The 24,912-nt window shown below is 43.9% G+C and overlaps 1 protein-coding gene across 4 annotated transcripts in view; it reads left to right on the top strand.

Moving 5' to 3' along the window:
• Positions 1 to 24,912, top strand: part of WDR4 (WDR4 tRNA N7-guanosine methyltransferase non-catalytic subunit) — a 103,351-nt gene that overhangs the window by 3,883 nt on the left and 74,556 nt on the right. For all 4 annotated transcript variants that reach the window (XM_084843822.1, XM_084843824.1, XM_084843821.1 and 1 more), the window contains exons 2-9: positions 1,316 to 1,375; positions 1,826 to 1,972; positions 3,687 to 3,843; positions 6,031 to 6,143; positions 16,847 to 16,907; positions 17,354 to 17,452; positions 18,525 to 18,589; positions 19,424 to 19,607. In XM_084843822.1, the coding sequence (XP_084699948.1) occupies positions 1,316 to 1,375; positions 1,826 to 1,972; positions 3,687 to 3,843; positions 6,031 to 6,143; positions 16,847 to 16,907; positions 17,354 to 17,452; positions 18,525 to 18,589; positions 19,424 to 19,607 (886 nt within the window). The remainder of the gene's footprint in view (positions 1 to 1,315; positions 1,376 to 1,825; positions 1,973 to 3,686; positions 3,844 to 6,030; positions 6,144 to 16,846; positions 16,908 to 17,353; positions 17,453 to 18,524; positions 18,590 to 19,423; positions 19,608 to 24,912) is intronic.

Here is a 24,912-nt window from a genome sequence, read left to right as displayed (position 1 = left end):
TTTCACTTCCTTTCATTCCTCAGCTACTTGTAAAGCCTCATCAGACAGCCACTTTGGTTTCTTGTATTTCTTTTTCTTTGGGATGGATTGAGTTGCTGCCTCCTGAACAATGTTACGGACCTCCGTCCATAGTTCCTCAGGCACTCTATCAGGTCTAATCCCTGAAATCTATTCCTCACCTCCAGTGTATATTCATAAGGGATATGATTTAGGTCATACCTGAACGGTTTAGTTGTTTTCCCTACATTCTTCAATTTCAGCCAAAATTTTGCAACAAGAAGCTCATGCTCTGAGCCACAGTCAGCTCCAGGTCTTGTTTTGACTGACTGTATAGAGCTTCTGCATCTTTGGCTGCAAAGGACATAATCAATCTGATTTCGATATTGACCATCTGGTGATGTCCATGTGTAGAGTCGCCTCTTGTGCTGCTGGAAAAGAGTGTTTGCTATGATCAGCGTGTTCTCTTGGCAAAACTCTATTAGCCTTTGTCCTGCTTCATTTTGTACACCAAGGCCTGCTTCATTTTGTACACCTTGCCTGTTATCCCGGTGATTTCTGGACGTCCTACTTTAGCATTCCAATCCCCTATGATGAAAAGGACATCTTTTTTTGGTGTTAGTTCTAGAAGGTGTTGTAGGTCTTCATAGAACCGATCAACCTCAGCTTCTTCGGCCTCAGTGGTTGGGGCATAGACTTGAATTACTGTGATGTTGAATGGTTTGCCTTGGATTCGTACTGAGATCATTCGATCGTTTTTGAGATTGTACCCCAGTACTGCTTTTCCCACCCTTTTGTTGACTATGAGTGCTACTCCATTTCTTCTAAGGCATTCATGCCCACAGTAGTACATATGATGGTCACCTGAATTAAATTTGCCCATGCCTGTCCATTTTAGTTCGCTGATTCCCAAGATGTCGATGTTCAATCTTGCCATCTCATGTTTGACCACCTCCAGCTTACCTTGATTCATTGACCTTACATTCCAGGTTCCTAAACAATATTGTTCTTTACAGCATCAGATTTTCTTTTCACCTTTTTGATTGGTACTGTGGTTCTAATGCAAAAGCTTGCAAAAAATGTAAAATATATTTTTACTACCTAAAGTACTCGTGCTTGTTTGTGTGTGTGTGTGTGTGTGTGTTATTTTGCAAGCTGTATCATTTGTGATACAATGAAAGGCAGCAGCTCGCTGCTAATTTTGAAGCTTTGGGGTTGAAAAAGGCTTGGAGGTATGGGAAGTGATAAGATATAATGCTACAAAATTGATGCCTCTCCCATAGGAAAATATTGATCTATATAAACCTTTAATTTCCAGCAATGATGACCTTTTCATTTATGACTGCACCACAAGCAAGGAGCCTCTGGAAACTCAAGGGTGAGACTGTTTCAATTCTCCCTTACGTGAAATTGTCTCTCTACTGCAGTCCCATTTATCCAGATACTCTTGGGAATATGATATTTACCTCTGTTAGAAAAGTAGAGACGTCATTGGTTGTAGGTGGGAAGAAATCTTGCCAGTCTTCTGTGTTTTCTCTTCCACCAGGTTGTCAGATAAAATACAAAGAAGAATTGAGGAATATAAATTGTTTACATAGAAAGATTATTTTTCAAATGGTTGTGATTTTCCCCCTTAGTTTATTGCACACTGGTGGAAGGAAGGGTACCCTCCAAAATACTAGGAAATATAATTCCATAGTGGCCAATGGTACAGATTCTGTACAAAAAGCATGTTGTATTGATAAAACCTGTGAAGTAGCGATCACTGCTGTTGGTATTTGGAACCACATTCTTCTTTCTCAGTCTGTCCCTTTCTCTTTATTTTTAGAAAGGATGGAAAGTCAGCAGGTAAAGCAAGTAATGATATCCTTGCCTGCGCATTTTCTTCATCAGGAACTTACTTTGCTCTGACTGATGACAACAAACAACTGATTCTTTTTCGTACAAAGCCTTCTTGGGAATGTCTGAGTCTAAGGTATGGAGACAAAGGCACTTTGGGAGAAATATTTGGGCAGTATCCAAGTAGGCCATTCTGCAATTGGGAGCCACCACCGATTCTGTTCTGCAGGCGGCACCCACCGCTTGCACAATGGGGATTTAACGCTTCCTTTAGGAAGCCCCCAAATGAGCAGAAACGCTCATGTTGCGATTGGGACAGGTCAGCGGAGCTCCCTTATGTGAGCTCTGCCAACCTACTCTAGAGGAAACGCTAAATCCCCATTGTGCAAGTGGTGGGTACCACTTGCGGAACACAATCAGCAGTGGCCCCTGCTTGTGCAACAGCCCGCTTGGATGCTTCCGTTAGTATCCAAATATGAATAATATGAGCAGTTTTAAGATAAACTTTTGTTAATTTTTTGACCACTTCCTGCAACTGGCCCAGACATATTTGCCCTCACTAGGGTCCAATGCATATATGAGGATATGCCTCTGGACCAGATTACAAAATCTGGCCTTTTTGAGCTATCATGTAGAGGGTTTGTGTAGTTAGCCGCCTTATGTTGACTTTATTACTGTATTTGTACCCAAAGGAAGAAAGTATCGTTCCCCATCTCCCCAAGCCTGCCTTACCCAAATCTCTTGAACTCCAGGGCTTTTTTAGTTTTCCTGCACCTGGGTGTTGTTGTGCCTGCTGGATTATAACTACCCAAGAAATGCCCACTTACACCCCTTTCCTCTGAAAGGATTGAAAGTGCTCTTGCTGTGAAAACTGGAATTTGCTACTGGTAGTAGCAGAACAGTTACCTATATATTATATTTGTGCCCTTCCCTTCATCTAAGGACCTGGCACACATCAGGTTTTTTCCATTTTTCTCATTGACACCATCATATGAAACAGGTTAGGCTGAGATTGTGAGTCGCCAAAGTCACCCAGGTCTCTCTGACCCAAGTCTGATTTTTTTACCACTGCAGCACACCCAGTACCCTTCTCAGTTCACAAGAGGCTCAAAATTAAACAGGTGTTCTATGGGTGTTTTTTTAAAGCTAAGAAATAGCCTGCTGTGGTTAATTTTCATGCTGGTTTTAGCTGCCAGCTGTGGTTTGATTGTTGGCTTTTGGTTGTATCATAGGAAGCTGCCGTATACTGAGTCAGACTGTGGGTCCATCTGGCCCAGTACTGTCCAATGTCAGTCTAAACTTAAGTCCCATTCATTTCAGTGGAGCTACTCTAAGTAGGACTAACATTGGATACAACCCTTTACTATTCTATTTTATGTTGTTATTGTAACAATATATTGTTTTTGAGAGTGAAGGCTGAAGAGCAGCCTAGAAGTACAAGAAATGAGTTCCTTCTGCTGTATTGCAAGTGGCTTTGAAACTTGGTGGCTTTGAAAACCACTTTGCTGTATGTCACAGAAAGCCCCCCTAAGCATGTGCCAGCCCCCACATGCAGCTGAAGGATCTCTCTGGTTTGTGATCCTAGTACATGATACCCATTCTGTAATCCGGATAAGAGATTATCCACCCACTTCAATATGAAGAACATGAATTCCTTTTGGTGGCAGAAGGTTTGTTCTGTTCTGATGTTTGTGTTTTCAGCCCTGTGGTTTCCAGGGATAGGTCTCTGGGAAAATGCCTTTCTGGCTCCAAATTTAGTGATCCCTGAAGTGCAAACATAACCTACCTATAAAGTCCACCCTTCCAAAGAGGAAGTTTGGGTCCCTAATTCTGTCAATTCTTCTTTTCAGAACTGTTGTTAGAAGATGCACTTCCCTGATTATAACAGCAGCAGAAGATAAGATTCTGGTTGCTGACAAATCTGGCGATGTCTATTCTTTCTCAGTCACAGAACCGGAAAACACAGGAACGATTGAACTTGGACACTTGTCCCTTCTATTGGATGTGGTGCGTATGCAATTTCTGTCTCTATACTACCTTTATTTGAAGGAGTTTTTCGAGTTTTTCACCAGTAGTCTTTAACTGGAGATACTAGAACACTGGATCTTGTCCTTTGTGGACTAGAAAAACAGAGGCCTCTGCTTGTTCCATTACCAAATCTGGTATTACAAAGAAGAAAGGAATCAGAAGCATAAATGATTCTCTGTATCTGTGTGATGTATAAACAGGCTCAGAGATTCCCAATTCCTTGATAGTTCTTGTGTTCATGCACTGATCCTAAACATCATATATGAAGGTAAGCCCCACTGAAATCTTGAAGGGGTATATTCAGGGAATACATTTAAGGTAAGGGCACTGATTTATTTCTGTGGAATGAAAGCCTCCGTACCATGTACTTTGTGTAGTGCTGAGAGGCAATCCAACCTTTATCCATTTTTCCAAGACTAGGCAGGGTGCTCTTCTCTCCCTGTCACCTTTATAATGCTTGAACCAAGGTGCAAGGGAGGCCAAGGAGAGGTCTGGAGGTTAGGGCCTTCTTTGTGGTAGTCCACTGACTGTAGAATGTTCTCCTCAGTGAGATCTGCTTGGTGCCAACACTGTCATCTTTTTGGCTCCAGGTTAAGACTTTATTCTACTCCCAGGCATTTGACAGTATATGATGGAGCTTTTCATTGTTAGCTGTTTTATCAGGTTCTAGTAGCTGATTGTTAATTGTTTTTACCTGTTTCACACTGTTTTACATTTTTATATGTTTAAATGTTTTATATTATGTTTTAGCATGTTTGGCTGTTGGGTGGTATAAATATCTACTGAATAAACCAGTTCCATGGACTAGTTTGCACATGCAGTCCAGCCACACACACACACACACACACAATCACACACTCACTCCTGACTGTCTCTGGGTACAGGATCATGTAATGAAATGTCAGAGTCAACTGAACTGTATGTGGTGGGCAGCCATTTGAATAATATCAGTGGCTGACTTTTTATTTTGGCTCTGATTATTGAAAATGTTTCCAGCTGCAATTGGCTGTATCCATGAGATCCCGTGTTTGATAATGCCTGGGAGGGCTCACCTGGGGACAAAGTGTCCGGTTTGTGTGCATGTACTGGCCTCAAGGAGATATCTGAAAGGGACATTTTTCAGAAATCAGGTGGTTCAACAATGACAAGCTTATGTGGGACATCTGTTTGCTGTGGATCAGCTTTAGTAGTTGTGGGTTATTCATTCTTCCAATAATGATAGACTATCTGTGACACAGCTAGTGGCACTTAAAGTCTTGTTGATATCCATAGACCTGAATTCAGTATAAGTGTATTTACTATGATAACTTTCTATATATACTTCTAAACAAATATGCAGCCCATTTTTAGCATGCTTACTTTAAGTTCCCCTGAGTTCACTGGACCTGCACATTAACTATGAAGAAGCCCTATTGAACTCAGTGGCACTTACTTCAAAATAAACATAGGATTGGGTGGTTGCCTGATTTTTGAGGTTTCAGCTACTTTCTTTGGAAACTATTGATCAACATTATTATTAGCTTAGGTTACTACTTTTTAATCCTTATCCTGCTTTCTTACTGCCATCTGTATCATAAATCCAATGCATGTTTCAATGGCTGTATGGCAGGATTGTTAATAGCCAATTTTAACAGCTGCCTGCAGTGAGTAAGGATGGCCTCCAGGCGACCAGTTGGGAGAGCTTGCAAAAAATGTTCAGGCCATCAGTGTAATTCAAATTAATAACACAGGCAAGTTCGTACATTTGTTGTAAGCTAGCAACTTTGTTGACTTAGATGTTCAAAAACTGAGTACAGTAAAGGTATGAGGAGGGGGAGCACTCTAGCCCTGCGCCCCCCCTTCTTATTTCCATCACTCTTTACATGTTGAGGGTGACCTTATGAAGAGGAGAGCCTCCTGGATCCATGAAGGCTCTCCATGCAAGAGTGCTGATTTTACAGCATTCCAGATCCCGTGGAGAGCTTCCATGGATCCAGGAGGCTCTCCTTGACAGTCGCCCTCCATGTGTAAAGGATGATGAAAATTACAATGGAGCACGGGCAGGGCGAGCGTGGTCCCCCTCCTCTCGGCTGTGTAACCAGTATATATGTGATTGTGTTTAGGTATGTGAATGCATGCCCCAAAGCATCATGGGCTGTTTTGTGGTGACCTGAGTTCTATCATTAGGCGCTGAGTCCTGATGACCAGTACATCCTAACTGCTGACCGCGATGAGAAGATCCGAGTTAGCCTGACTAGAGCGCCACATAACATTGTGTCCTTCTGCCTGGGCCACAGAGAGTAAGTGTAGCTATAAGAAGTCTCCAATAGGATTAAAAGGGAAGAGCCTCCTGTTTACAAGGGGCGGTGGGAGGGGAAGGCGTATTTAAGCTCAGTGCTGTGTAATGGGCCAGCTTCCTAACAGCTACCTCAAGTTCAGTGTGTGATAAGCTATTTAAGGAGGTCAACATTTTTCCTTCCTTGGAGGGTTTCCAGAAGAGATTGGACAGACATCTGTCAAGACTCTTCAGGATTTCTTCTTGAGGGCCAAAGAGTTGGACCAGATGTGCCATTACATGCCTTCTAGTGCTGGTTCTGTCAAGTAACGGCTGGGTTGGATTGCTGAGGCAATTTGCACTTTCAGGAAAGCATGTGGTGGTGGTTGTCCTCTCCTGGGTTGTTTCAGAATGTAGGTGGGAGATCACATGGTAAGGAGCATTCTGATATCAAAAGGCTTCTGCAATAGAGGTGCAGCATGCCAGGGAAAATACTAGGCTAAGGCACTTCTCCTTGAGTTGCTAGCTCATGCTTTTATCTCTTTTTTTCTCACCTCTTGCTGTCTGCCTTCTCCAGAGCTAAGTCAAATAAGAGTCACTCAAAACTGTGGCTTAAGGAGGTTTAGAAAAGAGCCATCTGAGCAGGAAGCCCTAACTGATATCTATGTTGTGTCCGATCCTTGGAACAAAGCTACCCCCCCCCCTCTCTCTGTCTCACTTGGGTGTGTGTTTATTTTTATATTTATTTATACACACACACACACATGTTCTCTCTCTCTGTCCTGCTTTGTGGAGAAATGCCCCCAGCCCCAGAAGAAGGATAGGAGTTGTGCCTCCCCACTCCCTTCCAAAAACACACACAGGCCAGTGGGATGTAGTTAACTCTGTGCTGATCAAAATCCATGTCAACAGGTCCCTGTTCTTTCATTATTGGGTAAGTGTTGGTTATTGTAAACACTACACTTCTTTTCCAGAGAATCTTTGCAGTCAGCCTTTCTGGCATTTCTCCATAATTTGGGTTTTGATTCCTCTAATTTATTTTGTAAATAGTGATACTAGTAGTTAAAGGGCCGAAATGCTTTGGTAAGTGGACTAGCTGTTGCACCCAGGCATTCTATTTATTCACAGATACTTGAGGTCCAACACTCAAATCTGATAATGAAATGAGATGGAGGTCTGCAATTCAATTTACTGTAACATTACCTTTATCACTCTCATGCATTTGTGGCTTTGTTGAACAGTATATTGTTTTTAAACAAGTATAGTTTTAATGTGGTGTTTTAATCTTTTTATTCTTTTATGGTTTTATTTCTTCTGTTCACCACTCCGAAATCTGTTCTAGATATGGAGCGGTATATACAGTCAGGGCCAGAAATATTGGAACAAGGCTAGCTGTTTTGGCAGTTGGCATCTGTACACTACCACATTGAAGCTGAAAGGAAACACACCCAGATGGGAGCGAAGTCAGGACTTTCAGCTGCAATTCAAGGGGTGTGACAAAAGTGGGGTATTAACCATTCAGGAAGTACAGCCAGTGGCATATACACACCCCCATCGTTGGTGGCTCATAAGTAAGGATGGACGAAAGTCCCTTACCTGGTCCCTCAGCTTGCTTCGCGGTAGGGGGAGGCGCTCCGGTTCTCCCCCCGAAATTCTTGGCAGGGGGGAGGCGCCCCGCCCCTCTCGGCCGAAATTCAGGCCGGGGGGGAGGTGCCCCATCTCTCGCCGCCGAAATTCAGGCTGGGGGGGAGCGCCCCGTCTCCCCAGCCGCAAAATAAAAAAAGTAAATTGAAAAACAAAACAAAAAACGTGATAGGCTACGTAACGATTTACGTAGCCTATCACGGCTAGATTTTCAAAGTCAGATGTGATAGGCTACGTAAATCTTTACATAGCCTATCACGGCTGACTTTGGAAAAAATGCGTACGCAAATGGCGGCGCCCATGGGCGCTGCCATTTGCGTTCCTTATCTGGGCACGGGTAGTCTACGAAAAGATTTACGTAGACTACGGCGAAAATAAGGGCAACGCTATTGCCGAAACACCGCCGGGACCTACCGCCGAGAGGGACGTTCGCATGAGGTAAGTCCCATCCCGGGGAGGGGGCGGGGAGGCGGAGAATTTCCCCAACAATTTTGGGGGGCCAAATGCGTTGGCATTCAGCCTCCCGGAGATTCGTGGAGAAATTCTCCGCCATCCCTACTCATAAGTAAAGGAACAAACCAACGTCATTTCAAACTGAAGGATCGCCTTTAATACCTGGATGAAAATGCTTTGCAGTCAATGACTGCCTGAAGTCTGGAACCCATGGACATGACCAAATGCTGAGTTTCCTCCCTCGAGATGCTTTGCCAGGCCCTTACTGCAGCTGCCTTCAGCTGCTGCTTGTTTGTGGGTCTTTCTGCCTTCACTCTTGTCTTCAGTAAGTGAAAAGCGTGCTCTACTGGGTTGAGATCAGGTGACTGACTTGGCCATTGAAGAACATCCCACTTCTTTGCCTTCAGAAACTCTTGGGTAGCTTTTGCTGTATGTTTTGGGTCATTATCCATCTGTAGTAAGAAGCGGCATCCTATCAGTTTGGCAGCATTCGGCTGAATCTGAGCAGAAAGTATAGCCCTATACACTTCAGAATTCATCCTGCTGCTTTTATCAGCAGTCAGGACATCAATAAACACCAGTGACCCAGTTCCATTGGCAGCCATACACGCCCATGCCATAACACTGCCTCCACCATGTTTGACAGATGATGTGGTATGCTTTGAATCATGAGCTGTTCCTTTCCTTCTCCATACTTTTCTCTTCCCATCATTCTGGTACAAGTTAATCTTGGTTTCATCAGTCCAAAGAATCTTATTCCAGAACTGGGCAGGCTTTTTAAAGTGTTTGCTGGCAAAGGCTAATCTGGCCTTTCTGTTCTTGAGTGTTACCAGTGGTTTGCATCTTGTTGTGAAACCTCTGTATTTACATTCATAAAGCCGTCTCTTGACTGTAGATGTTGACAATGACATGCCTACCTCCGCCAGAGTGTTCTTGACCTGGCTAGGTGTTGTGAAAGGGTTCCTCTTCACCCTGAGCAGAATTCTGCGGTCATCCACTTTAGTTGTCTTCCGTGGTCTTCCAGGCCTTTTGCTGTTGCTGAGCTTGCCAGTTAATTCCTTCTTTTTCAGGATGTTCCAAACTGTTGTGATGATGGCCTCCTTCACTCGCATGGACACCTCTTTGGACCTCATGTTGGGAGTTCCAGTGAACAGCTACCAAATGCAAATGTCACACTCAGAACCACCTCCAGGCCTTTTATCTGCTTGATTGGTCATGGGGCACCCAGGAAACAGGCCACACCTGGCCATGCACCTGCTTGTCAGCCATTCGTTCCATTACTTATGAGCCCCCAACAATGGGTGTGTGTGTATGCCACTGGCTGCACTTCCTGAATGGTTAGTGCCCCACTTTTGTCCAACCCCTTGAATTACAGCTGAAAGTCCTGACTTCGCTCCCATCTGGGTATGTTTCCTTTCAACTTCAATGTGGTGGTGTACAGAGGCCAACTGCCAAAACAGTTATCCTTGTTCCAATATTTCTGGCCCTGACTGTAAATATTGTAAATAAATAAATAATAAATATATGGAAAATTGTACAAAACATGTCAGTTCATGGTCTATCTTATAAACAGTGATTTTTTTAAAGATACCTATATCAACATGCATTCCCTATTTAACCCTTGATTAAAAATTCCCTTTTTAAATCCACCACTGGTGTGTTTGTCCCTCCTCTGGGCTTGCAGTATTCCCTTGGATTGGGCTTGGCACACATATATAACTCATAGAATCATAGAATAGTAGGGTTGGGAGGGGCCTACAACACCATCAAGTCAGTGTGGTGTAGCGGCAAGAGTGTTGGACTGGGACTTGGGAGATCCGGGTTCTAGTCCCCACTCGGCCATGGAAGCTCATGACTTTGGGCCAGTCACACACTCTCAGCCCAACCCACCTCGCAGGGTTCTTGTTGTGAGGATAAAATGGAGAGGAGGAGGATAATATAAGCTGCCTTGGGTTCCTTGCAAGAGGAAAAAAGGCGGGGTATAAATGCAATAAATAAATAAGTCCAACCCCCTGCTCAGTGCAAGAATCCAAGTCAGAGCATCCCTGACAACTGGCTGTCCAGCTTCATCTTGAATGCCTCCAGTGTGGGAGAGACCTCTACCACCCTAGGTAGTTGGTTCCATTGTCGTGTTACTCTAACAGTCAGGAAGTTTTTCCTGATGTTCAGCTGGAATCTGGCTTCCTGTCACTTGAGCCCATTATTCCGTGGCCTGCACTCTGGGATAATCGAGAAGAGATCCTGGCCTTCTTCTCTGGGACAACCTTTCAAGTCCTTGAAGAGCACTATCATATCTCCCCTCAGTCTTCCCTTCTCAAGGCTAAACATGCCCAGTTCTTTCAGTCTGTCTACATAGGGCTTTGTTTCCAGTCCCCTGATCATCTTCGCTGCCCTCCTCTGAACCCTCTCCAGTTTGTCTGCATCCTTCTTAAAGTGCGGTGCCCAGGCCTGGACACAGTACTCCAGATGAGGCCTAACCAGTGCTGAGTAGAGGGGAACTAGTAATTCCCGGGACTTGGAAGCTATGCTTCTATTAATGCGGCCCAAAAGAGCATTGGCCTTTTTTGCAGCCACATCACATTGTTGGCTCATATTCAGTTTGTGATCTACCACAATTCCAAGATCCTTCTCGCTTGTAGTATTATTGAGCCACGTATCCCGCATCTTGTAACTGTGCATTTGGTTTCTTTTTCCTAGGTGCAGAACTTGGCATTTATCCCTATTAAATGTCATTTTGTTGTTTTCTGCCCTGTGCTCCAGCCTATCAAGATCACTTTGAATTTTGTTTCTGTCTTCCAGGGTATTAGCTATCGCACCCAATTTTGTGTCATCTGCAAATTTGATCAGCATTCCTTGCACTTCCTCCTCCAAGTCATTAATAAAAAAGTTGAAGAGCACCGGGTCCAGGACTGAGCCCTGCGGTACCCCACTCGTTGCCTCTCCCCAGTTTGAGAAGTCCCATGGATAAGCACTCTTTGAGTCCGATTCTGTAGCCAACTGTGGATCCACCTGATCATTATTTCATCTAGCCCACTTTTAGCTAGTTTGCTCATCAGAATTATCATGGGGCACTTTGTCGAAAGCTTTGCTGAAGTTGAGCTATATTATGTCTGCAGCATTCCCACAGTCCACAAGGGAGGTTACCTGATTGAAAAATGAGATCAGATTCGTCTGGCAGGATTTGTTCTTGACAAATCCATGTTGGCTTCGAGTAATTACTACATTGTATTCAAGGTGCTTACAGATGGATTGCTTTATCACCTGCTCCAGAATTTTCCCAGGGGTTGATGTCAGACTGACTGGTCTGTAGTTCCCAGGTTCCTCCTTTTTATCCTTTTTGAAGATAGGGACAACATTAGCCCTCCTCCAGTCCTCTGGCACTTCACCCGTCCTCCATGATTTCTCAATGATAATAGACAGTGGCTCTAAGAGCTCTTCTGCCAGTTCCTTTATTACTCTAGGATGTAGTTCATCTGGCCCTGGAGATCTGAACTCATTCAAAGTAATTAGGTGTTCCTTGACCATATCGATCTCAAGCTGCAATCCTGCCCTTTCAGCCTGTACTTTGCCTTTGCCAGGGGTGTCATAGACCCTCTTTTGGGAGAAGACTGAGCCAAAGTAGGAATTGAGCACTTCTTTTGTCATTTGTTATCATTTTGCCATCCTTATTTAATAGTTGGACCACCATTTCTTTCCTCTGTCTTTTACTATGTTGTTGTTCAGTCGTTCAGTCGTGTCCGACTCTTCATGACCCCATGGACCATAGCACGCCAGGCCTTCCTGTCCTGCACTCTCTCCTGGAGCGTGCTCAAGTCCATATTCATTGCATCAGTGATGCTATCTAGCCATCTCATCCTCTGCCGTCCCCTTCTCCTTTTGCCCTCAGTCTTTCCCAGCATCAGGGTCTTTTCCAGAGAGTTTTCTCTTCGCATTAGGTGGCCAAAATATTTGAGCTTCAGCTTCAGTATGTGTCCTTCCAATGAGCAGTCAGGGTTGATTTCCTTTAGGATGGAATGATTTGACCTCCTTGCAGTCCAGGGGACTCGTAAGAGTCTTCTCCAGCACCACAGTTCGAAAGCATCAATTCTTCGGCGCTCAGCCTTCCTTATAATCCAGCTCTCACAGCCATACATTACTACTGGAAAAACCATAGCTTTGATTAGACGGAGCTTTGTCGGCAAGGTGATTTCTCTGCTTCTTACTATGCTGTCTAGGTTTGCCATAGCTTTCCTCCCAAGGAGCAAGCGTCTTTTAATTTCATGGCTACAGTCACCGTGTGCGGTGATCTTGGAGCCCAAGAAAATAAAACCTGTCACTGCTTCCATTTCTTCCCCTTCCATATGCCAGGAAGTGATGGGGCCAGATGCCATGATCTTTGTTTTTTTAATGTTGAGTTTCAAACCAGCTTTTGCACTCTCCTTTTTCACCCTCAACAAGAGGCTCTTTAGATCCTCTTCGCTTTCTGCCATTAGGGTGGTATCGTCTGCGTATCTGAGGTTGTTGATAATTCTCCCAGCAATCTTAATTCCGACCTCTGATTCATCCAACCCGGCATTTCTCATGATGTACTCTGCATATAAGTTAAATAAGCAGGGTGACAATATGCAGCCTTATCGTACTCCTTTCCCAATTTTGAACCAATCGGTTGTTCCATGTCTGGTTCTTACTGTTGCTTCTTGACCCTCGTACAGGTTTCTCAGGAGACTGGTAAGGTGGTCTGGTACCCCCATCTCTTTCAGAATTTGCCAGAGTTTGTTGTGATCCACACAATCAAAGGCTTTAGTGTAGTCAATGAAGCAGAAATAGACATTTTTCTGGAATTCTCTTGCTTTCTCCATGATCCAGCGAAAGTTGGCGATTTGATCTCTAGTTCCTCTGCCTCTTCGAAACCCAGCTTGTACTTCCGGTAGTTCTCGGTTCGCATACTGCTGAAGCCTAGCATGTAGGATTTTGAGCATAACCTTGCTGGCATGTGAAATGAGCGCAATTGTACGGTAGTTTGAGCACTCTTTGGCATTGCCCTTCTTTGGAATTGGAATGTAAACTGACCTTTTCCAGTCTTGTGGCCACTGTTGAGTGTTCCAAATTTGTTGGCATATTGAGTGCAGCACTTTAACAGCATCATTTTTTAGGATCTTAAATAGCTCAGCTGGAATACTGTCATCTCCGCTAGCTTTGTTGTTAGTAATGCTTCCTAGGGCCCACTTGTCTTCACTCTCGAGGATGTCCGGCTCAAGTTCAGTGACCGCACTCTCATTGCTATCAGGGACATTCAGATCTTTCCTGTATAGTTCTTCTGTGTATTCTTTCCACCTCTTCTTAATCTCATCTGCTTCTTTTAGGTCCCTGCCTTCTTATTCCTTTATCATGCCCGTCTTTGCACAAAACGTTCTTTTGAGATCTCCGATTTTCTTGAAGAGATCTCTAGTCTTTCCCATTCTGTTGTTTTCCTCAATTTCTTTGCATTGTTCATTTAAGAAGGCCTTCTTGTCTCTCCTTGCTATTCTCTGGAACTCTGCATTCAGTTGGATATATCTTCCCCTTTCTCCCTTGCTTTTCGCTTCCCTTCTTTCCTCAGCTACTTGTAAAGCCTCATCAGACAGCCACTTTGCACATTTTCTTGCATTTCTTTTTCTTTGGGATGGATTGAGTTGCTGCCTCCTGAACAATGTTACGGACCTCCGTCCATAGTTCCTCAGGCACTCTTTCTATCAGGTCTAATCCCTGAAATCTATTCCTCACCTCCACTGTATATTCATAAGGGATATGATTTAGGTCATACTTGAACAGTTTAGTGGTTTTCCCTACATTCCCGAAATTTTGCAACAAGAAGCTCATGATCTGAGCCACAGTCAGCTCCAGGTCTTGTTTTTACTGACTGTATGGAACTTCTGCATCTTTGGCTGCAAAGGACATAATCAATCTGATTTCGATATTGACCATCTGGTGATGTCCATGTGTAGAGTCGCCTCTTGTGCTGTTGGAAAAGAGTGTTTGCTATGATCAGCGTGTTCTCTTCGCAAAACTCTATTAGCCTTTGTCCTGCTTCATTTTGTACACCAAGGCCACGCTTGCCTGTTATTCCGGTGATTTCTTGACTTCCTTCTTTAGCATTCCAATCCCCTATGATGAAGAGGACATCTTTTTTTGGTGTTAGTTCTAGAAGGTGTTGTAGGTCTTCATAGAACCAATCAACCTCAGCTTCTTCGGCCTCAGTGGTTGGGGCATAGACTTGAATTACTGTGATGTTGAATGGTTTGCCTTGGATTCGTACTGAGATCATTCTTTCGTTTTTGAGATTGTACCCCAGTACTGCTTTTCCCACCCTTTTGTTGACTATGAGTGCTACTCCATTTCTTCTAAGGGATTCTTGCCCACAGTAGTACATATGATGGTCACCTGAATTAAATTCGCCCATGCTTGTCCATTTTAGTTCGCTGATTCCCAAGATGTTGATGTTCAGTCTTGCCATCTCATGTTTGACCACCTCCAGCTTACCTTGATTCATTGACCTTACATTCCAGGTTCCTAAACAATATTGTTCTTTACAGCATCGGATTTTCTTTTCACCACCAGACACATCCACAGCTGAGTGTCCTTTCGGCTTTGTCCCAGCCGCTTCGCTCTTTCTGGCGCTAGTTGGAAATACCCTCTGCTCTTCCCCAGTAGTATATTGGACACCGTCCGACCTGAGTGGCTCATCTTCCAGCGTCATCTCTTTTAGCCTTGTGATACGTTCCATGGGATTTTCTTGGCAAGAATACTGGAGTGGGTTGCCATTTCCTTCTCCAGTGGACCACATTTTGTCAGAACTCTCTGCCATGACCTGTCCGTCTTGGGTGGCCCTGCACGGCATAGCTTATGGCTTCACTGAGTTACGCAAGCCCCTTCGCCACAACAAGGCAGTGGTCCATGAAGGGGGTCTTTTACTATGCACGTATCTAAAGAAAGCCTTTTTGTTGCTTTTAGCATCCCCCGCTCACCTCAGCTGGTTCTCAGCTTTACCCTTCCTGACGCCATCCCTGCAATTCTGTGCTACCTGCCCGTACTCTTCCTTTGTAGCTTGACCTTCCTTCCACTTCCTGTATGTGTTTTTGTTTTCAGGTCATCTCTAAGCTTTTTGTGAAGCCACATTGGCATCTTCTGTTGTCTTCTACGTTGGAATTCTTTGTAATTGTGCCTTTAGAATTTCCTTTTTTAAAAACTGCCACCCATCTCGCACTCCTTTTCTCATTAGAGTTGCTTGCCATGGGAACTTACTTATCATTGTTCTGAGTTTATTAAAATTGGCTTTCTTAAAATCCAAGGAATGTGTTTGGCTACACTCAGCTTTTGCTTCCTTTAGAACCAAGAACTCAAGTGTAATGTGGTCACTTTCCCCCAGAGTTCCCGTAACTGCTACTTTATCCACTAAGTCATCTCATTTGGTTAGGATCAAGTCGAGGATAGCCGATCCTCTAGTTCCTTCCTCCACTTTCTGTAGGAGGAAGTTATCAGCAACACAAGTCAGGAATTTCCTGGAGGGGCCATGTTTTGCAGAATTTGTCTCCCAACAAATATCAGGGAAATTGAAGTCCCCCATCATCATGCTTCCTTGAAACATTGGCAATTTGCTTTTCAAATGTTTCATCCTCATTTCTCCTTGAACTGTCACATGGGGGATGCTTTAAATTGCTCCAGTTGCATTTGTATACAGCTGTGGCCTGGGCACATTTTCTCTACGTGTAGTCTGCATGAGGAACCACTGCTAAAGAATGGCCCATTTCTAGGTGACAGACCACACATGGACACTAGCCCTTAGACTTTTTCCCCCTAACCACTGAGGCTGTAAGGTTGTGTAAGGCTCTGATGATAGAAAGGAGAATGAGACATAGCACTGTTCTGTGTTAACCAGAGCAGCACTATGGAGGCTGCATATACAGTTCTGTGTTCCATTTCTGGTCACCATTATAGTAGCATTGGGAATACCTACTTCACTGGAGAAGGGTGTTACTACAAGAATCCAAATAAGTGCTAAATTACATGGTTGAACTAAGGATGTACAGATTTTGTTAAACCTGTCCCGTCTGTGTTTTGTAGATTGCTAGGCGTCTTTCATTCCATCGTCCGCTCATTGATGAAATCAAGGGTTTTTAGTGATGTATGAGAGTTTCATTCAACTTGTGCAAGTGCGCATTAGCAGAAGTGTGCATTTGTGCAAATTCCCACCAAAATTCAAAAACTCCTCAGGTCTATACGACTCAGAAAAAGCTGGTCTACTGAGGGATCTGCAGGTCAGAACTCTGAACTCATTTAAATCCATTGGAGATTTCTCTGTATGTCTTGGCTGAACTAGTTTATTAAAAATATTGATCTCTGAAAGAAGACATAAAAAGAGTAGGTAAATCCATTCCAGCTGCATTTACTTACAATGTGCTTGAATGGACCTTTCTGTGCCCTTGAATTAGCCAGAAACCAGCTGAGCCCTTCTTAGCACAATAATTATGTTCATGTGGAGCTTGTTTCCCTGAAATACAAGATAAGAGTCTGACCCAATTCAGTGTAGAGCTTTTTATGTTGCTATGGTGATATGAAACCTCACACTTTGCTATCTTTTGTTTTTCTTTACACTCTACCTTTTTTTCCTCCTAGATTTGTCAGCAGAATATTTATAATACCAAACTATCCAGATCTTCTCATATCAGCTTCTGGGGTATGTATATAGACCCTTTAAATCTGGAATTTTTAGTAACCTGCTTAGAAAAATGGATTTTTCCCTTTGCTGTGAGTGCAAGACAGCAGTTGTTCTTGTTTCCTCTCACTACAGTTTTCTGGAATGTCTGAAACACCATTTAGGGAGGGCAAGGAGAAGCAGCTGCCCCTCTCACATGCTTCGAACCACATGTAATTATTTCTTAAGAACACCTAGTTATAATGAATGCAATATTAACTACAGCGAATGCTTTTAATACACACTGCTCTGTGTGTGTGTGTGTGTGTGCATGTTTTGCAATTTAAAGTTGAATGTAGGGCAGGCCTGTAATCCTCAGTGTGTGTGTGCGCACGCGCGTGTACAGGAGAGAGAAAATGACTGAAAATCATGGCTGTCTTCTCCTTAGCTGAAGTGGTGTTAATCAGCCTCTCTCTTAACTCCCTCAGGACTGTACATTGAGGCTCTGGGAATACCAAAGTGGGAAAGAAGTACATTGCTGTCAGCTGAATAGTTTGAATATATATGACACCACCAAAAATGAGAAGGTAATTTGAGTTATGTCCACATAAATCATAACCTGGCGCCAAAAACATGATATGTGTATCTCCTTTTTCTCTCTCAGTCTGTACCTTTCATCCCAAACTTGTTTTCAGAATGGTTGTTTTTTGGATTGAACTGAAACAGTGTGAACTGAGAGTAAATTTAAACAACAGAAATCCTTCCTTACCATTCTAGACTTAGATTTTCTATTGTTTAAATTTTAAACGACAGAAAGTCTAATTCTAGCATGGTAAAGAGGGCCTTCTGTTGTTCTATAAAATGATGTGTAAAAGTAAGGCAAAGGTTTTAGTCACCTTTCACCCAAATGAAATAGAGGTTTCTCATCTAAAACCATTCTACTGTTCTGAAAAGTAGTTGTCTTAAGAGTGAAATAATTTCAGAAGTTAGGAGTCCACCAATTTTAAAATCAAGAATATATATATTTCATTTTAAGGTCAGCCTGTAGTAAGTGATGCTGATTATTCTATTTGAATTGTATTTTGTATTGACCATGATGAGGGCATTTGAAAATGGTTTGATTTGGTGATATGGAGTTGAGTTTTTCACATTTGCATGCAACTGTACACACACACACAGACACACACACACACACTGCAGTCTTGTCTATTACACTGTCTACCTCTCCTGCTTAAGGAGATGTGGGCTGGTGCTGTAAAACTGGTGAACAGAAAGAGGGGGCAGGCTGGTGCTGTAAGAATAAGGGGCTATGGGCTCCCCTATTGGTTGCACTAATTCTGGGAGTTTGTGCATCCTTGGGATCCCTCCTTGGGATCTATCCAGCATCTGGAGGTCTGCACATTCTCTCTTCCCTTTCATCTGCCAGCCTTTGGTTTTGGACAAGAGTAAAGATTAGCTGTGGAGGGGTAGACAGCTTGTCCATGATGTAGGAAACTCACAATGAATAGTTTTTGGTCATTACTTCCGCTTTTAGAATAAGACTTTGAATGCTGTCGAAAAGCTTTCTCTTGCTACCCCCCCTTCTCTTCCCTGTCCCCCCTTCCCAGTTTCCCTACTAGCCTTTGCAGATTCTGATTGCATCTCATGTTCCCTCTCCAGAAATATGCTGTCTCAAGAATAGCTTATTGTTGTGAAGGAAATTACATTGCCATTTTATATGACTGGTAAGAGAAATGTATCTATATCTATATCTATATCTATATCTATATCTGTATCTATAAAATTACTATGAGGGGAGCAGACAGTCACATAATTTCAGTACTGGTTATGTCAAGTTTCTGTCAGTTAATAGCTACTATGAAAACTGTGATGTTATGACCTGGTAGGATGTGGGTTTCTCTTTGAGCATGGTAATGAAATTTTGTATGAATGGTATGAGCTGCCCTCCTCTGTCCCAGATTAATACCGTATAATAAAAGTTGTACATTTGGTTGTGGTTAATGTTCTCCGTGTTATGTCACCTCTGCTGCAAACATATCCATGGCAGATACAGAAATAATGTCTTGGAACACTGGCAGTTCTTTGATACATGTTTAGGATCTGCTCTGATGTGAAGTGGACACTTGGATGCTTCTGCAAGATGGCTGGCAAATACCGGAGAGTATTTAAGCTGTTTGTGAGGTTCATGAGCAATCTGATGTTCTTTTACACGAGGGGCAGCATCCAGAGCTGCCCTTGCACAAGCGGGAGTGACCGCCAGTGCAACAGGAAGTGCTTCCTAGAGCAGCCAAAAACAAATTTCTGGAACAGGGCAAATTCGCGGAGCTTGCAAAAGGGAGCTCCACTGGCCTGCCCTGGCCTGCTCCAGGAATGCTAATTTTGGCTAGTTTCCAGGGTTGCCCTAGGAAACACTCGCTTCCTGTTGCACTAGCGGTCGTTCCCACAACCTGCTGAGCACTGGCAGAGTGCCAGCTTTGGATACGGCTAAGATTTCTAAGGCTGCAGCCCTGTATCCACTTACCTGGTGAGACCTAATAATGATGATTGCGTCTGAAAAGTATTCCCACAGTATCCATCTTCCAGCTTGACACTGGTGCGCAGAACCTCATTCACAAACAGCACATCTCCCTGAACCACAATGGCTGGGGCATTGCATTCGAGGAAGCGGGAGGACTCTGGATTTTGCAGGAGGACAAGCAAACACCTCTTCTTTTCTACCAACCTGTGGATGGACAGTGGCAGGTGAGAGGAGCCTCCTGGTTACATACAGCTGACTGTGTGCTTATCACGTTATGGTGTCTGGAAAAGGCTTTCAGGATACTAATAGAGTGATTCCTTGCATATGTTTTTTGCTAGTTCTGAAGCATTCCTAAAAGTGAATACGTCGGTATCATGCTTTCAGACTGAAACCTGATGGTTTGATGCATCTGTAGAGAAGACGAGATTTAGCATTAACATAGGCATGTTTTCTTTTACATAGGGAACATTAACCCAGACCTGACTGCATAGTTTTCTTCACCCCATATGAGGGGGTCCCATATAGAATAATAGAATCATAGAATAGTAGGGTTGGAAGGGGCCTCATCTTGAATGCCTCCAGTGTGGGAGAGCCCACCACCTCCCTAGGTAGTTGGTTCCATTGTCATATTGCTCTAACAGTCAGGACGTTTTTCCTGATGTTCAGCCGGAATCTGGCTTCCTGTAACTTGAGCCCATTATTCCGTGGCCTGCACTCTGGGATGATCGAGAAGAGATCCTAGCCTTCCTCTCTGTGACAACCTTTCAAGTACTTGAAGAGCGCTATCCTATCTCCCGTCAGTCTTCCCTTCTCAAGGCTAAATATGCCCAGTTCTTCAAGTCGCTCCTCATAGGGCTTTGTTTCCAGTCCCCTGGTCATCTTTGTTACCCTCCTCTGAACCCTCTCCAGTTTGTCTGCATCCGTCTTAAAGTGCGGTGCCCAGAACTGGACACAGTACTCAGGATGAGGCCTAACCAGTGCTGAGTAGAGGGAAACTAGTACTTCCCAGGACTTGGAAGCTATGCTTCTATTAATGCAGCCCAAAAGAGCATTTGCCTTTTTTGCAGCCACATCACATTGTTGGCTCATATTCAGCTTGTGATCTACCACAATTCCAAGATCCTTCTCGCTTGTAGTATTATTGAGCACGTATCCCGCATCTTGTAACTGTGCATTTGGTTTCTTTTTCCTAGGTGCAGAACTTGGCATTTATCCCTATTAAATGTCATTCTGTTGTTTTCTGCCCTGCGCTCCAGCCAATCAAGATCACTTTGAATTTTGTTTCTGTCTTCCAGGGTATTAGCTATCGCACCCAATTTTGTGTCATCTGCAAATCTGATCAGCATTCCTTGCACTTCCTCCTCCAAGTCATTAATAAAAAAGTTGAAGAGCACTGGGCCCAGGACTGAGCCCTGCGGTACCCCACTCGTTGCCTCTCCCCAGTTTGAGAAGGTCTCATGGATAAGCACTCTTTGAGTCCGATTCTGTAGCCAACTGTGGATCCACCTGATCATTATTTCATCTAGCCCACTTTTAGCTAGTTTGCTCATCAGAATTATCATGGGGCACTTTGTCAAAAACTTTGCTGAAGTTGAGCTATATTATGTCTGCAGCATTCCCACAGTCCACAAGGGAGGTTACCTGATTGAAAAATGAGATCAGATTCGTCTGGCAGGATTTGTTCTTGACAAATCCATGTTGGCTTCGAGTAATCACTACATTGTATTCAAGGAGCTTACAGATGGATTGCTTTATCATCTGCTCCAGAATTTTCCCAGGGGTTGATGTCAGACTGACTGGGCTGTAGCTCCCAGGTTCCTCCTTTTTACCCTTTTTGAAGATAGGGACAACATTAGCCCTCCTCCAGTCCTCTGGCACTTCACCCGTCCTCCATGATTTCTCAACGATAATAGACAGTGGCTCTAAGAGCTCTTCTGCCAGTTCTTTTATTACTCTAGGATGTAGTTTATCTGGCCCTGGAGATTTGAACTCATTCAAAGTAATTAGGTGTTCCTTGACCATATCGATCTCAAGCTGCAATCCTGCCCTTTCAGCCTGTACTTTGCCTTTGCCAGGGGGTGTCATAGACCCTCTTTTGGGAGAAGACTGAGCCAAAGTAGGAATTGAGCACTTCTTTTGTCATCTGTTATCATTTTGACATCCTTATTTAACAGTTGGACCACCATTTCTTTCCTCTGTCTTTTACTATGCACGTATCTAAAGAAAGCCTTTTTGTTGCTTTTAGCATCCCCCACTCACCTCAGCTGTTTCTCAGCTTTAGCCTTCCTGATGCTGTCCCTGTAGTCCTGTGCTACCTGCCCGTACTCTTCCTTTGTAGCTTGACCTTCCTTCCACTTCCTGTATGTGTTTTTGTTTTCAGGTAATCTCTAAGCTTTTTGTGAAGCCACACTGGCTTCTTCTGTTATCTTCTGTGTTGGAATTGTTTGTAATTGTGCCTTTAGAATTTCCTTTTTTAAAAACTGCCACCGATCTCGCACTCCTTTTCTCATTAGAGTTGCTTGCCATGGGAACTTACTTAACATAGGGACAACATTAGCCCTCCTCCAGTCATCTAGCACTTCACCCGTCCTCCATGATTTCTCAAAGATAATAGGCATTGGCTCTGAGAGTTCATCTGCCAGTTCCTTTATTACTCTAGGGTGTAGTTCATCTGGCCCTGGAGATTTGAACTCATTCAAAGTAATTAGGTATTCTTTGACCATATGCCTATCGATCTCAAGCTGCAATCCTGCCCCTTCAGCCTGTACTTTGCCTTTGCCAGGGGGGTCATAGACCCTCTTTTGAGAGAAGACTGAGCTAGAGTAGGAATTGAGCACTTTTGCCTTTTCTTTGTCTCTTGTTATCATTTTGCCATCCTTAATTAATAGCTGAACCACCATTTCTTTCCTCTGTCTTCTACTATGCACATAGCTGAAGAAAGCTTTTTTGTTGCTTTTAGCATCCCTCGCTAACCTCAGCTCATTCTCAGCTTTAGCCTTCCTGACGCCATCCCTGCAATTCTGTGCTGCCTGCCTGTACTCTTCCTTTGTTGCTTGGCCTTCTCTCCACTTCCTATATGTGTCCTTTTTTTGTTCAGGTCATTTCTAAGCTTTTTGTGAAGCCACATTCTTCTGTTGTCTTCCACCTTTTCTTCTTGTTGGAATTGTTTGGAATTGTGCCTTGAGAATTTCCTTTTTTAAAAGCTCCCACCCATCTTGGACTGCTGCTTACCATGGGACCTTACTTATCGTTGTTCTGAGTTTATTAAAATCAGCTTTCCTAAAATCCAGGGTACACGTTTGACTACACTCAGCTTTTGCTTCCCTTAGAACCAAGAACTCAAGTACAACATGGTCGCCTTCCCCCAGAGTTCCTGTAACTGCTACTTGATCCACTAAGTCATCTCTGTCGGTTACGATCAAGTCAAGGATAGCCAATCCCCTAGTTCCTTCCTCTACTTTCTGTAGGAGGAAGTTATCCAGCACACAAGTCAGGAATTTCCTGGAGGGGCCATGTTTTGCAGAATTTGTCTCCCAAAAAATATCGGGGAAATTGAAGTCCCCCATTACTACTACATCATGCTTCCTTGAAACATTGGCAATTTGCTTTTCAAAAGTTTCATCCTCCTCTTCTCCTTGATTGGGTGGCCGGGAGTAAACTCCGTCCACCAGGTTCCTTTTATTCTTTGCTCCATTTATTTTAACCCAGATGCCCTCGATGGGGCTACCAAGCTCATCCTCCTGTATTTCTGTGCAGAAATATGTATTTTTCACATACAGTGCAACCCCACCTGCCTTTCTGTTCTTCCTGTTCGTTTTGAACAAGTTATATCCTTCAATTGCTGTATTCCAGTCATGAGAGTCATCCCACCAAGTCTCAGTTACACCTATCAAGTCATAATTTCCCTCCTGTATTAAGAGTTTCAAGTTTGTTCTGTTTGTTTCCCATACTCTGGGCATTAGTGTATAGGCATCGAAGACCATGTGCCTCATGGTCTGGCTTTCTTCCTACATGTGTCTGAAGACTAATATTGGGCGCTATCAGAGCTATTCTCTCCGTTGTGGTGCATGAGCCTTTGTCCATTGTTATCCCAAACTTTACGTCTCCCTCCCCTGTAGCATTCAGTTTAAAGCCCTCCTGATAAAGTTCTTCATGCTGTGGGCAAACACATTCTTCCCATCCTTTGTGAGGTGCAACCCGACCCTTCCCAGCAGTCCATCTTCCAGGAAGTATAGCCCGTGGTCCTAGAATCCAGATCTCTCATCGGCACCACCTTCGTAGCCAGTTATTCACCGGAAGTATTTTTCTTTCCCTTTCTATCCTTCTTCTGACTACTGGAAGGATGGATGAGAAAACTATCTGGGCCCCAATATTCTTGAGTTTCCTTCCCAAAGCTTCCAAGTCTGACATGATTTCTTCGTAGCTCTGCTTGGCAGTATCATTTGCTCCCACATGGATGAGAAGAAAGGGATACCTGTCAGTGGGCTTTATGAGTGCAGGCAACCCTTCAGTCATGTCTCTAATCCATCCTTCCAGGAGACAGCATACTTGGCGAGTCCACGGGTCTTTGCGACATACTTGGGTTTCGATCCCATGCAGCAAGGAGTCTCCCATTACTACTACTTTTCTTATTATTGTAGGCCTTGGTTTCATCACCTCTGCTTGACTGACCTTCAGCCTCTTGCTCACTCTCATGCAGGTTCCCCTGTAATTCTTCCTCTGCAGGCTGTCCTCCAGTCTCATCCTCAAGTACCTGGAAACGGTTTCCTAGTTCCACTGCCTCCACTGGTGCAGATTGGCTTCTAGTTCTTCTGCTCCTAACTGTCACCCTTTTCCAAGGAGTATCTTCTACTTCATTTTTCCTCACCTCAGCATTTCCCTCTTCTGCCTCAGCTTGCTGTTGCTCTTCTAGCTCCTGTACTTCACTTTGCTGCTGTAGTTCCACCGTTCTGTCCAAGAATTCTTCGTGTTCTCTTATTCCCTGGAGGGTTGACAGTCGCCACTCCAGTCCTCTTTCTTCCAACAGTGTGATCAGCTTGCACTTGTTGCATGTGTAGGCCTTGTTGTTCTCAGGCAAGAAAACAAACATTGCACACACCTTGCAGGTCACCACCACTGGAGAGTCTTGTCCTTCCATAGTCTGCTTTCCTTTTTGTGTCTAGCTTTCTGATTGTTCTAGAGTAGCCTGTGCCTGGCCCTTACTTACTGGAGGTTAAAAAGAGAGTCCCACTGGTATGGAAGTGTGTGTTACAAGACAAATAAATTTTAAAAAAATGTGGTGTTTTTTTAAAATGTTAGGGGCCTCCCCCTTGACCTCCCCTGCCAAGCTCCCCCGGCCAACTCCTGTTTGCTTCCCTGTTCGCTTGCTCTGATCGCTCGCTGTCTGGGAGCTTGCTTGCTTTTGTAGTCCCTAGACCAGCTGCAGCAGCTTCCTCTGCTCTGCTCTGCTTTGCTGGGAGGTGGGAAACAGACTGAAGCTTCCTGCCCACACAGCTGCTGGGAGTACTCAGGCTACACACTCCCAATCAA

This window comes from Heloderma suspectum, chromosome 3, assembly GCF_057233095.1.
Source record: "Heloderma suspectum isolate Gila_16-S chromosome 3, 16-S_ref, whole genome shotgun sequence".
Lineage (NCBI taxonomy): Eukaryota > Metazoa > Chordata > Lepidosauria > Squamata > Helodermatidae > Heloderma > Heloderma suspectum.
The sequence above is the reverse complement of the archived record's forward strand: the minus strand, read 5'-3'. Positions and strand labels throughout refer to the sequence as shown.